At 40.4% G+C, this 12380-nt stretch overlaps 1 protein-coding gene across 1 annotated transcript in view; it reads left to right on the top strand.

Moving 5' to 3' along the window:
• Positions 1 to 2948: 2948 nt before the first annotated feature.
• The window catches only part of RUNX3 (RUNX family transcription factor 3), a 148672-nt gene continuing 139240 nt past the window's right edge, over positions 2949 to 12380 (top strand). The window contains exons 1-2 of the mRNA XM_066574668.1: positions 2949 to 3077; positions 3309 to 3412. Coding sequence (XP_066430765.1) covers positions 3355 to 3412 — 58 coding nt within the window. The 5' untranslated portion in view covers positions 2949 to 3077; positions 3309 to 3354. The remainder of the gene's footprint in view (positions 3078 to 3308; positions 3413 to 12380) is intronic.

The raw sequence follows: 12380 nt of genomic DNA, 5'->3' as shown, positions 1-12380 counted from the left end.
AGACATTATATGGCAAAAGAAACCAATGAAAAAATACTCACAGAATTCTTTTCTCTGCTGCACTGCCAAGTTGTCCCACCTGTCTTCAAAGACAGCCTTGTCCACCTCCTCCCAGCAGGTGTTTTTCAGATGGCAATCTTTGAAGTTCCTACAAGCAAGGCTTCTGCTCTACCATGGCTATGAGCACCTCCATGTCCACCCCTCTAGATATGGTGAACCCTGCTGATCATCTAGTAGCTTTCAAAATGTCTGTTATTCTACTTCCTGTTTGCTTTATCGAGTCCATACAGTTTCCTGCGCAAATACCCTCCCTGAGACAAAACATAATACTGTATTTCTCTGAAAATAAGTCACTTATATTAATTTATGCCCAAAAAGAGGCATAGTGTCTTCTTAATACTAACCTAGCAGGTGGTGATCGGGTCCCTCGAGCTGGTCTCCGGCGCTGCTGCAGGCTTCCATGTAGTCCTGAATGCCGATAGAGCATTTCTTCCTGGTAGCGGGGCTTGAATACCCTGCCTCCAATAAGCGATCGCTCTTATTGGTTCATCGAGAGCCGCGTCAGCCAATCAGAGCCGGCGCTCGATTACCCAATCACAGCCATTCATTGAATGACTGTGATTGGTTAATTGAGCACCAGCTCTGATTGGCTGAAGCAGACAAATATTCCATTGGGGGCTTGCAGTCAGGCATGCTTTTGATCTGCTAACAAACATTTCAGGCCCCACTTGGCAGAAACCGTCCTCATGTCCAAATAATGACAGTGATTTACAAATCCAAATCTTTCTCTGGGAATGTTCAGAGTCTTGGGTATTGTCTTCCATATCATGGATGGCGTCCATGGTTTCTGGAACACCAGTCTTCATCATCAGTTTTGAAATGGACGGTTTAAATATTGCAACCCAATTTTTCACTATGGAGTACAAATAGCACTCATGACCTAATATTTGCTCCATGTCGCCATGAATGTCTTTGGCCTGAAACAGGAACTTCATCACTGCTCTGCTCTCTTTTGCAGTGAAATCTGCTGCAGACGGCATGTTGTCTTCAAACTTGCAGAACATAAAAATGGCACGAGATCATGCCAAAATGTGCTCACAAAGTATTGCAAAAATTGAGCTTTCAAATTATATAACTTTAATTCATGTGAAAACAAATGAAGATCGCAGAACCAAGGGATTAGCATCAGCTCCATCATACACTATAGGACACCAAGATATCCCTTTTTCAACTGACTAGTCTGATAAATGGCAAACAGTCTGTAGAAGAAAGTTTTAATTTATGGCACCTTTTCAAAATTTCGTAGGCAAGTGTTAACTCAAAGCTATATACAGGCTAAAGTGGTTCAGCCAATCAGAATCAGAGCTACCAGCAGGCGGGGATTTTAAATCCCCGGTTGCTGATAGCTCAGCAGCGCTACAGAGCCGGGGACAGCGACAGAAGTCGCCGCTGAGCCCCGGCAGCTGTCAATGGCTTTTCAAGGAAGGGCTTCATAAGCCCTTCCCTGCAAAGCCAATTAAAAGTAGAGTAAAAAAAAAAATTACTTACCTGTCGGCCGCTGCTGTGTCCTCCGCAGGGATGAAGAATACATGCGGCAGATGTTTCCTTCATCACGCTAGTTAAAAGAATTCCCTGCTGCTACATCTTCCACATCTGTGGCAGATGTAGCAGAGGAATTCTTTAATTTTCTACAGCTGCGGTAGAGGATTCTGCTGCCGGCAATTGATTTCAGGGAAGGGCTTTGAATATAAGCTCTTCCCTGAAAATCAAATAAAAGTGGTTTAAAAAACAAAAAAATAGATACCTCCCTTCAGCTGCCGGGGCTCAGCCGTGTCTTCTCCTGCTGTCCCTGCACTGTGGTGCTGATCTATCAGCAGGCGGGGATTTAAAATCCCCACCTGCTGAAAGAGCTGAATGTGATTGGCTAAGGTGCTCACCCAATCACAGGCAGCTCTCACCTGTCATTCAGTATATAATGTATGTCATTTACATATAGTGTATTCATATGAACATATAGTACATGGCAACTGCATAAAGTAGCCTTATGAACATATAGTATGTGCTACCTATATACAGTACAGTCATATGAACATATACTGCATGTCATCTACATACAGTGTATTCATATGATGATATAGTGCATGGCCTTTACAAACAGTATATTTATGTGAAATAAAGTGCACGGCACCGACACACAGTAGTCATGTAAGTATATACATGCTAACTCCATACAGTGCATTCATATGATGTTATACTGCAGGGCATCTACTTATAGGTTGCTTCATCACCGATAAGCCTTAGATTTATATGTAAAGTAAATATAGGGACTTGTTATTTACATAGAGCCAACTTATTCCGCAGGGCTTTTAGCCCCCAGCAAGCTGAGCACTCACTTTACCGACCTCGAAAGGATGGAAGGCTGAGTCAACTTTGTGGCGGTTACCTGAACCATGCAGGGATTGAACTCGCAACATTCAGGACAGCACATTTTTTTCTAGGGTGCTGTTACAATTTTTATATGTTTGCTTTTCACATTGCAGCCATTTCAACATGCACATACATATATTTATTTAATTTAAATGTGTTTTTTAACTGTAGCGTTTTGCATGGCTTCTACATACAGTAGTCATATGAATAAATTGTACATGCTATCTACATACAGTTCACTCTCACATGAACATATGCAGGTTTGATACAGATTTTAATAAAGCCTCTAAATCAGAATATTCAGATTTTACATAGGTCATGGTCTCATTAAGAAAGCAGCTTTAAGGGTTATATAATAATTTATTTCTTCTTTCACATGCCGTGAGTCAACTCAGCCCAATCAAAATGAGTGAGAGAAAGCCACAGAGATTGTACAGAGTTGTTGACATCAAAGATCAGGTGATCATCCCCTTTCTACTCAGTAAATGACTATTTTGTCTTTTTTTCCAGTTGACTTAGAACTTATTGAGGCCTTCTACACACAACCACACGACCACAGTCACTGCACTGTTCAAATCTTAAACACTGTCTGCAAATTTCAGCACCACATCTAATATTGTTAGACCAACCTATTTGTTTGTGGAAAAAAGGTAGCGTTTCTTCATATGCTCTTCGTATTTGATCATTCCCCTCCTGCTCTCTCCACGCTTTAACATCCATGTCTCTTTTGTGTTATAATGTGTGGAAAAAAATCATGCTGCAAATTAGTGGTTGCACATTCCTGTGGCCATACAGACTCACAGACACTCAGTGTCTTTGAGGAACTGCCTCTTGTATTCTATTGAATTTATTTTTTTTTCCTTTTCTTTCTGCCAATTCAGTCTAAACCACAAGGAATAAACTGTCGTCTTCAAGTAGGCCACCAGCATGGAGTCCAGTCATCCCTTTGACCAGTTTGCTGCATTTACCAATGGCTTTTTCCGTGGTGAGTTGGATTTCTTTAATATCTGAGTAGCTTTATAGCTTTGTGCAAGATTATTACCAGATGCATTCATTATGCATTTATATATTGTGGGGTCTGAAATTCTTCTCTAGAATCATGCCAGGCTGAGGTTTAGGAAGTGGTTGGAGTAGAAGTCCTGGAGAAGTAAAGCAATAACTTTTCTTCAAACTTTTCCTACACCATGTTAAAAACTTGCATTTCTTTATTTTGTTTACTAGGGTATTTCCTATGCACAACTTCTTAAATTCTGTAACTTTTTTGCACATCTAATCTCAACTGTAATTATGTGTTCCTATAGGGTACTTATAGTATTTTATAGCACAACTAAGACAAACGAAGAATACAGCAAGACGATTGGGAATATTGCTGATTCTCCAAGGCTTCTATGCTCTTTATCATTAAGCTATGGACTGTTTATTTTACATGATGAACACACTCCGGTTTTTATTTTTTGTAGCTTGTATATGAATTTTCAACAAGTGCATCCTCATGCTCATGGTAAAAGTGTGGCTAAGTATTGGTTTAATAGGGATTGTTATAAGTCACGGTCTATGGCTTCATGGTAACTTTAAAGCGTAGTCATCGAGAAATATACTGTAAATTCCCTTAGTCGCTTTATGACATTTTTATGCCTTGGCCATTGCTAACTGGATTAATTTTCTTAATAGCGCTGTGTACAATTGTTCTTTAAGCAATTTCTTAATAAGGGGGTTTATTACAATAATGGAAACAGCTAGGATTGATAATGAACATCTAGGTATTTCTATTGTTTTGATAAACCGCTGTATATTACTGAAAGGGCATGAAAAAGAAATTTATAGTTTACTGCAAAAAATATACAAAACATATTTTGGAACATTTAATAAAAATCTGCCATTGAGAGTAATAACTAATATAGTGATGATTGATGTGCAGTTTAACAGGAAAATAATATGACTACCCAGTAGGGTCAGGAAGATATATTTTCCCCTGAAAAGGGTAAAATTGGCAATAGTCTGGTAGGTTTTTCTGTATTCTTTATTCTGGAATATACAGGAGGTTCTGAGTAAAGACACTTCCATATAGTAGTGTTCTGGTCAGTATTTTGCATCAATATTTGTAAACAAGAACCTAATACAGGAGAAGTACTAATGATATGAACATTTTCACCACTTTTATTTTGAAACCACGTGTTTTTTGCTTACAAATACTGACTAAAATACTGCCATATGAAAGTAATCAAAGGTTGAACTTTTCAAGGTAGTAACCAAGTGCTCTAAAACTATAGGCCACATCGATTAAAATTGGCATCATTTAGCAAATTAGAGCTCAGCTAATTTATTAACATGTGTTGTAAGTGTAACAAATTTATGACTACTTGTGTCTTTTTTGATTTGTCACAACATACATCACTGCCTTCACCTCTGACACAGGCTAAAATGATTACACTTTCTGTATACCAAGGTCTATGTGGAGTAGGATACAGCTTTTTTGCACATTTGTTACCTTTTTTTTATGGCTTCCTTAAAAAGTTGCATTTCATAATTGTGTCTAAATTCTGCCCAAACGCTAATCCATGATCACTTTTCACTTTGCTTTTGCAAAATAGCGTACATGGTGCAAGTGTCTATAAAGGCTTTGTAAATGGTTAATAAATAAGTCACCGCAGATAAGACACTACTTTGGAGTAAAATGCACAAAAATTGAACAAATATAATGATAAATGTGAACCCATGGATTTTAATATTCCTTCTTTTATGTATAACTGTTACAGTATGTCTTGATTCACTCACTCTAAAAAATGTCATTCTAATAAACTTCACTGGTTGTTGACTTACAACATTCACAAAAATATTTGACCCTTTATTCAGGTGTATGCAGAGAAGAGATTGGCTTCTAAAGCCATAATTATTAATTATGTAGTTTCCTGGGTAACATAGGTCAGTTGAGTTGGAAGTACTGTCAGGAAGTTAGGTAAGTCACTCTGTTATATCTAGAAACTGAAGAATAGAATCTCTCAGCGTATCTAGAGGAGACAATATGTAAACATTTTCTTCAGTATTCTTTCTCAAAGTAGTAAATCCGAGAAATTTACTGCAAAATTGGGAATCTGGTAAACTTATTGTACTATCTTTATTCTGCAACAATGTCACCCTGTATGGATAATTTTCTTGATAATCGTAATTGTATGGATAATCGTAATGTTAGACCAAAAAATCATCATTAAGGCCCCTGTCCACGGGCGTGATTTTGCCGGCGGTAAACCACCGGTGAATCACGCTGTCTGAAGTTTTCGATAGCATTGCTATGAAAAGCGGCGCCCCCCTGTCCATGAGCGGAAAATCATTTCATGCGAATTGCCCCGATTCTCCACGGTCAGCCCATCTATGAGATAAGGCTGACTGGCGGAGATTTGTTTGCGGCTCCTGCTCCCGGGCGCAACGCCCGTGGACAGGGGGCCTTAAGCTTATATTTTAATTGTATTTTTGTTTATTTTTTATGGTTGTTTCATAATATAACTTTAAATTTGCAAAAATAATTCAAGTGTATAGACTGTTTTGTACAGTAGATGTTGGGAGCTTTTGACAAAATTGAATTTATGCTTTATAGTTGTTGTTTTATGATTTCATTGCTTTTCATGCCTTGAGGCTTACTGAGAATTTGACACTTTAAAGGCAAGTAAAATGTAGATCAAGTCTTACAAATCAGAGTTCATGTTGTTGGTGTACCTGTATTCTTTGGTGGTTGTAAGATCTTTATCATGGAGAAAATGTCAGTTTTATAAGATTTAATTGCTTATCTTTATCACAACACAGTCATTTATCATGGTTCATCTTGAGGAGATTATAATTAATACCTTCAAGATGTAAAGTTGCTGAGATGCCTTGAAAATGTACTTCCTCCTTTGTACCGACATTGATCAATGTGTACGTTTTGTTAAAGGAGTTCTCTGATTATATACTTTATGACGTTTGTGGCATATTGAATGGGTATACCAAAAATGTCTTATTGATATGGGCCTGACCACTGTGACCTCCTCTGCTCTCATTCTCAAGACATTTATGATGGGAAAAGCTTCTCAGGGCTTGTTTACAAGAAAAGATATTCTGCACTGATAAGCCATCACAGTTTTGATATCATGTTTGCACGATTTCTGTCGACATTCATCACTAAATGTTCTGGTGATAAAATAAAATGCGTGCAAAATTTCATAACCACAAACATTTGTGTGAGTTATCACTCATTGCCTTGCTAATTTGTACAGGATATTTATTATTCGGTCCATTCGTTAATGCTATCTTGAACAATAGTTGTCATATGTATCAGGCGCATTACTAGTTGAATATGTACAATAAGTAGCCACATATAAAATGTAAGATATTGTGTAGATTAAAATCTCATAGTTGGAGTCTTCATTATGCCTGAGGGCGTAGTCACACGGGCGCATCGGCGCCCGTGTTTCTGCACTAAAAGACGGTCACACTGCAGATGCGGACAAATCTCCGCAGCGCCGGAAGAAAGAACATGTGACCGGCTCCATTGCTGGTCATGTGTTCTTTCTTCCAGCACTGCAGAGGGACGTCCAACCTGAAGTGCGGCCGTCTTCTTCCTGCAGTAACACTGGCGCCGATGCGCCCGTGTGACTAAGCCCTAAGGCTGGTCATAAACACAGCAGATGTTGGAGGAAAGAGATAAAAATTATTTCAACATCCCAATACTTTGTTGCCAAAGGAGATGATCTGGCAATTCCTCTATCTCTATACTTGAACTTGCATGTGTATGACAACTGCTTGTCATCATGTTAAAGTGGATGCTTACCTTACGTTTGGATTCACAGGTAGCATAATGTTAAACCACGAACAAATCTTCTGCAAAATCCACGTGGATTTTCTGCGGAACTGCTGCACATTCAGTCCTTTGCATATCTGCAGCAGTTCTGCAGCAAATTTGCCTGTGTTGTCTGCAATATAAAAATGGGGATATAATCATTATAAAGATTTTTCATTAAAAAATATTAAATATTAATGGGATACTGAACCTAATTTACAACCCTATTTTACAATAACCTTCTCCATCTTCATTTTCAGCCAAAGTAATTGACTATTCCTAATAGAATTCACTTTGAAGACTGTAGTGTGAGGTCTCAGTCACATGGGCGCATCAGCGCATGTGTTACTGCAGCTAGCAGACGGCCGTACCTGAAGACGGCCGTCTCTCTGCAGCGCCGAAGGAAAGAACATGTGACCAACTTCATTGCCAGTCATGTGTTCTTTCATTAGCGCTGCAGAGAGACGTCCGTCTTCAGGTACGGCCGTCTTCTGTCAGTCACACGGGGGCATCGGCGTCGGTGTACGGGTGCCAATGCGCCCGTGTGACTGAGCCCTGATTAGGTATGAATATAAAAAAAAACATATATGTAGAGACACTAAAATTCCTTTACAATAACATTTTAACACTTAATTTATTTCATTTATGGATAGATGTAAAACTGAGTAATTTTGGTAAGAGCCTTGATCCGGTTTAAGGCAGATTTCCTTGGGGTGCAATATATTCATAGAAGTAGCATGCTAGTGTGTATGAATACTATATATTGCAATAGTTGGTAAAACATGGAAATAAAATTCCGTAGTGAGGGCTAATTCGCAGTGCTGTAGGCACAATTATGCGCAGCAGCATGGAGCGTAGCTGTGTCTGAATTAGGGAGAAATTTCCCCCCTCGCCGGCAATTCACACTCTGCGCCAGAGAGCAGAAGTTTGAAAAAAAAGGCAGGAAGCTAGTGGCTGCCCGTGGTAATCACTATCTGCAGGAAAGATAGTGCAGGTCCTATCTTTTCCCAACTGTACAAATCATGGCCAGGAAAAGAGGTGGTGAAAACGAAACCACTGAAATCCCATTATACTGTCGTCTGAATCAGCCCTAATATACAAAGTTATTACAAGTGTGTTTTAACAAGTGTGTTTGAAAATTTCATTGCAAATAATATGAATGAATAATACGTAATGTAATGGCATCTTATGTTATTTCATCCGTTAGAAAAACCTTTTCTCTATCTACAGCAGTGCAGAGCCGATGGCATCCATTTTTTAGTCTATTTTGAACTTCTTCAAAATATACCCTATTTAATTTTTTTTACAAAATGATTCAAAATGTCTTTTTAAAACAAGTCAAGTAACCAAAAATTAATGAGCAGTAATTAAATAAAACCACATACACATCTCTGGTTGGTCTATTACTGTTTCAAATGTACACAATTCACATAAATGTTTGATGGGTAGCAGCAACAAACAAACAGTTTGCTATACAGAAGTATATATATATATATATATATATATATATATATATATATATATATATATATATATTGACTTCTATTGTAAAAGGAGAAGTATATGGGAAAATTTGAATGTGCCAGTGTTGATTTATTTGTCCTGCGTATCAATACACAGTGCCCACATGCAGGTGTTTATAGAAGAAGGATAGTCCATAGACTTTCCTTGCCTCCATTCACCTCGTGTTACACACGAGAAATACGCCCATTTAAATGAGCGCAAAGGAAGACGTAATCTGCCATATGAGGTAGCAGGGAGAGTCAACCTGCTAACTGATTAATTAGTTAAGCCAGTCAGTGGATGTTTAAGCAGCAGCTAGCAGACCAGTAGGGAACACAGAAAGATGGTCTGTGTGAGCCACTGAAGTGATCTGTGAGTACAGTTGCAAAAGTATGTTGTTTTGCAAGCTGACAGAGAGAAGCTCTCCTCTCCATCTCTGTGTGTTAGTAAGTGCCGGAGAAGCAACGTGTTATTATTTTGTTCCTGCTGTAGTCTCTTTTATTTTTACTGTAACTGTGCTGAGTGTCAGTTTAAGATATATATATATATATATATATATATATATATGGCCACTAATTTCATTTTTGGCGAAGAGAAACAGCACCAAAAATGCTCCTGAGGTAAATCTGTCACAATTGGTGTTTCAGATACGGGCAACAGGTTAAAATTCTTTTTGAATGGATGATGTGGTAAAGGCTATAGTGAAAGCTTCAGCACAGCAAGAAGCAACCAGAGAGCAGCAGAGTACAAATGTTGCTCAGCAGGCTGCAATTAGAGAGCAACGAGCTACCAATGCAGCTCTGCAAGAGGCAAACCGCTTGCTGGTGACACTGCTCAACTTGTTAAAAGAGGCTATAAGTAAAAATTGCCATATTCTGCTGGATGTGGTGCAGTGCATGGTGGCTGTTCATGCATCTTAAATAGCAGCAGAGCAGCAAGTTATTCATGTGAGTCGCTATTTACAAAAGATGACGGATGATGATGTAGAAGCCTTCTTTACAGTGTTTGAAAGGACAAAGGTGTCGGAAGCATGGCAGAAAGCATAGGGGCAGGTCTGGTTGTACCATTCCTTGCCTGGGTATTGCAAAGGGCTTTCTTTGACCTGGTTCCAGAAGCAGCCCAAGACTTTGACCAACTCAAAGTAGAGATGCTGGTACTGAAGAATTGTGTGAGACATGGAAACTCCAGAACAGTAGATCAGCTGGTCGAACTGGTGGAGTGCTATACTGCAGCTGAGGAATTACTAGGTCACATGCGATAACCAGCCCTCAACTCCCCAAAAGACCAGATTGCCCGGAGTACTTGGTAAAATTGTTTCCAGGGTTTAAAGACACCTGGAAACATGTAAAGTCATTTGGTAGTGAAGATGAAAAGTAGATTATAGACTTAGCAAAGCCTAAAGGATAGAACATTGTACAAAGTAAGGGGCATATAAGATGTTTTCGGTGCTATGACGAGCTATATTGCTGTAAACTGCCCACTGACTCCTGAACTGATGCAGTGTGATGTTGCCTTTTTGAAAAAAATGCATATTTAGGTTTACTCAGGTGGTGTCACCGGATGCTTGTGCAGAGACTTCAGAGAGATATTTGTGCGAGTTATTAATGGAAGATAAAAATGCATTGCACTCTGGGAGTGTTGTAACACTTGTCAAAGGCAGTCTTGTCAGGTTCTCTACCAGTCTAACGATACTTCTACAGGGACTTGTGTGCATAGGGACACTCATATCTACCAAACTATCGTTATTTGCAGTACAACTCCCTATGGGTCTGTATATCATAAGGTTGCTTGGGTTCCCACATTAATGCATGATGTAATTGTGGGGAGGGATTTTCCACATTTTTTGGAAGTTGAGGGAGAATAATTAGGTGAAATAAGTCATATCCCTGAAATTTGCTCAACTACGGGTATAGGCTGTATGCCGTTGAGGTGTCAGCCAAAGAGTTACTTCAGTCCCCATTTTCTGTTCTGGTGAGAAATGTGCATGAGCCACTGACAGACACAAACACTGATGGAGACATGCCTCATATGATGCCTGATATTGAAGTCAGAAAAGGTGACTTTCAAAATGATTTAGTATGTCAAATAGAGATGAGCGAGCGTACTCGTCCGAGCTTGATACTCGTTCGAGTATTAGGGTGTTCGAGATGCTCATTACTCGAGACGAGTACCACGCGATGTTCGAGTTACTTTCACTTTCATCTCTGAGACGTTAGCGCGCTTTTCTGGCCAATAGAAAGACAGGGAAGGCATTACAACTTCCCCCTGTGACGTTCAAGCCCTATACCACTCCCCTGCAGTGAGTGGCTGGCGAGATCAGGTGTCACCCGAGTATTAAAATCTGCCCGCCCGTGGCTCGCCACAGATGCATTCTGACATAGTTCAGAGAAAGTGCTGTTGATGCCGGAGCTGCTATAGGGAGAGCGTTAGGAGTGATTTTAGGCTTCAAGAACCCCAACGGTCCTTCTTAGGCCATAGAAATCGCAGATCGCACCTATCTGCGATCTGCGATTCCTGTTCTCTTCTCTATATGCGCCCATTGAGAACATATAGAAGACAAATCATTCTTCTCTGCCACAGCTGTAACAGCTGTGGCAGAGTAGAACGATGTTTGCCCATTGAATTCAATGGAGCCGGCAATACAGCTGGTTCCACTGAAAGCAATGGGCTGCCGGCGTGCGTGGAATGAATTGTCGGGAAGGACTTAAATATATAAGCCCTTCCCTGCAATTCATCCAGAAATGTGTTAAAATAAAAAAATATATATATATATACTTACCTTGTCCCAGCAGACGGAGTTCAGCCGCGGCGGCCGGCAGTGGGTGTGAAGGGGGTGTGAGTCAGACTCAGCGCTGAGCCAATCAGGGGGCAGGTCTGACTCACACCCCCTTCACACCCACTGTAGGCCGGCCGCGCTGAACTCTGTCTGCCGGGACAAGGTAAGTATATACCGTATATACTGGCGCATAAGACGACTTTTGAACCCCGAAAAATCTGCTCTGAAGTCGGGGGTCGTCTTATACGCCGGTAATACAAAAAAAAGAAAGTGTCAAAAAAAAAAATCATTACTCACCTCCCCCGGCGTTCTGCGGCGCTGCTGCAGGCTGTCGCTCCCTCCTGGTCCCTGGCAGAGCATTGCTTTCTGGACGCAGGGCTTGAAATCCCCGCCTCCAGAAAGCTACTGTGATTAGCTAACACACGCCGTCAGCCAATCACAGCCATTCAATGACATCATTGTCATTGGCTGTGATTGGCTGAAGGCACGTGTGTTTTCTGGAGGCAGGGATTTCAAGCCCTGCGTCCAGAAAGCAATGCTCTGCCGGGGACCAGGAGGGAGCGACATCCTGCAGCAGCGCCGCAGAACGCCAGGGGAAGTGAGTAATGATTTTTATTTTTTGCTCCGCTGTATTCCCGGCGTATAAGGTGACAGTTGGGGGGTCGTCTTATACGCCCCGTAGCCTTATACGCCGGTATATACGGTATATTTTTTTTATTTTTACACATTTCTGGATGAATTGCAGGGAAGGGCTTCTATATTTAAGCCCTTCCCGACAATTCATCCCGCGCACGCCGGCAGCCCATTGCTTTCAGTGGAACCTGCTGTATTGCCGGCTCCATTGAATTCAATGGGCTAATATCA

The sequence above is a fragment of the Eleutherodactylus coqui genome, chromosome 1, assembly GCF_035609145.1.
Source record: "Eleutherodactylus coqui strain aEleCoq1 chromosome 1, aEleCoq1.hap1, whole genome shotgun sequence".
NCBI lineage: Eukaryota > Metazoa > Chordata > Amphibia > Anura > Eleutherodactylidae > Eleutherodactylus > Eleutherodactylus coqui.
The sequence above is the reverse complement of the archived record's forward strand: the minus strand, read 5'-3'. Positions and strand labels throughout refer to the sequence as shown.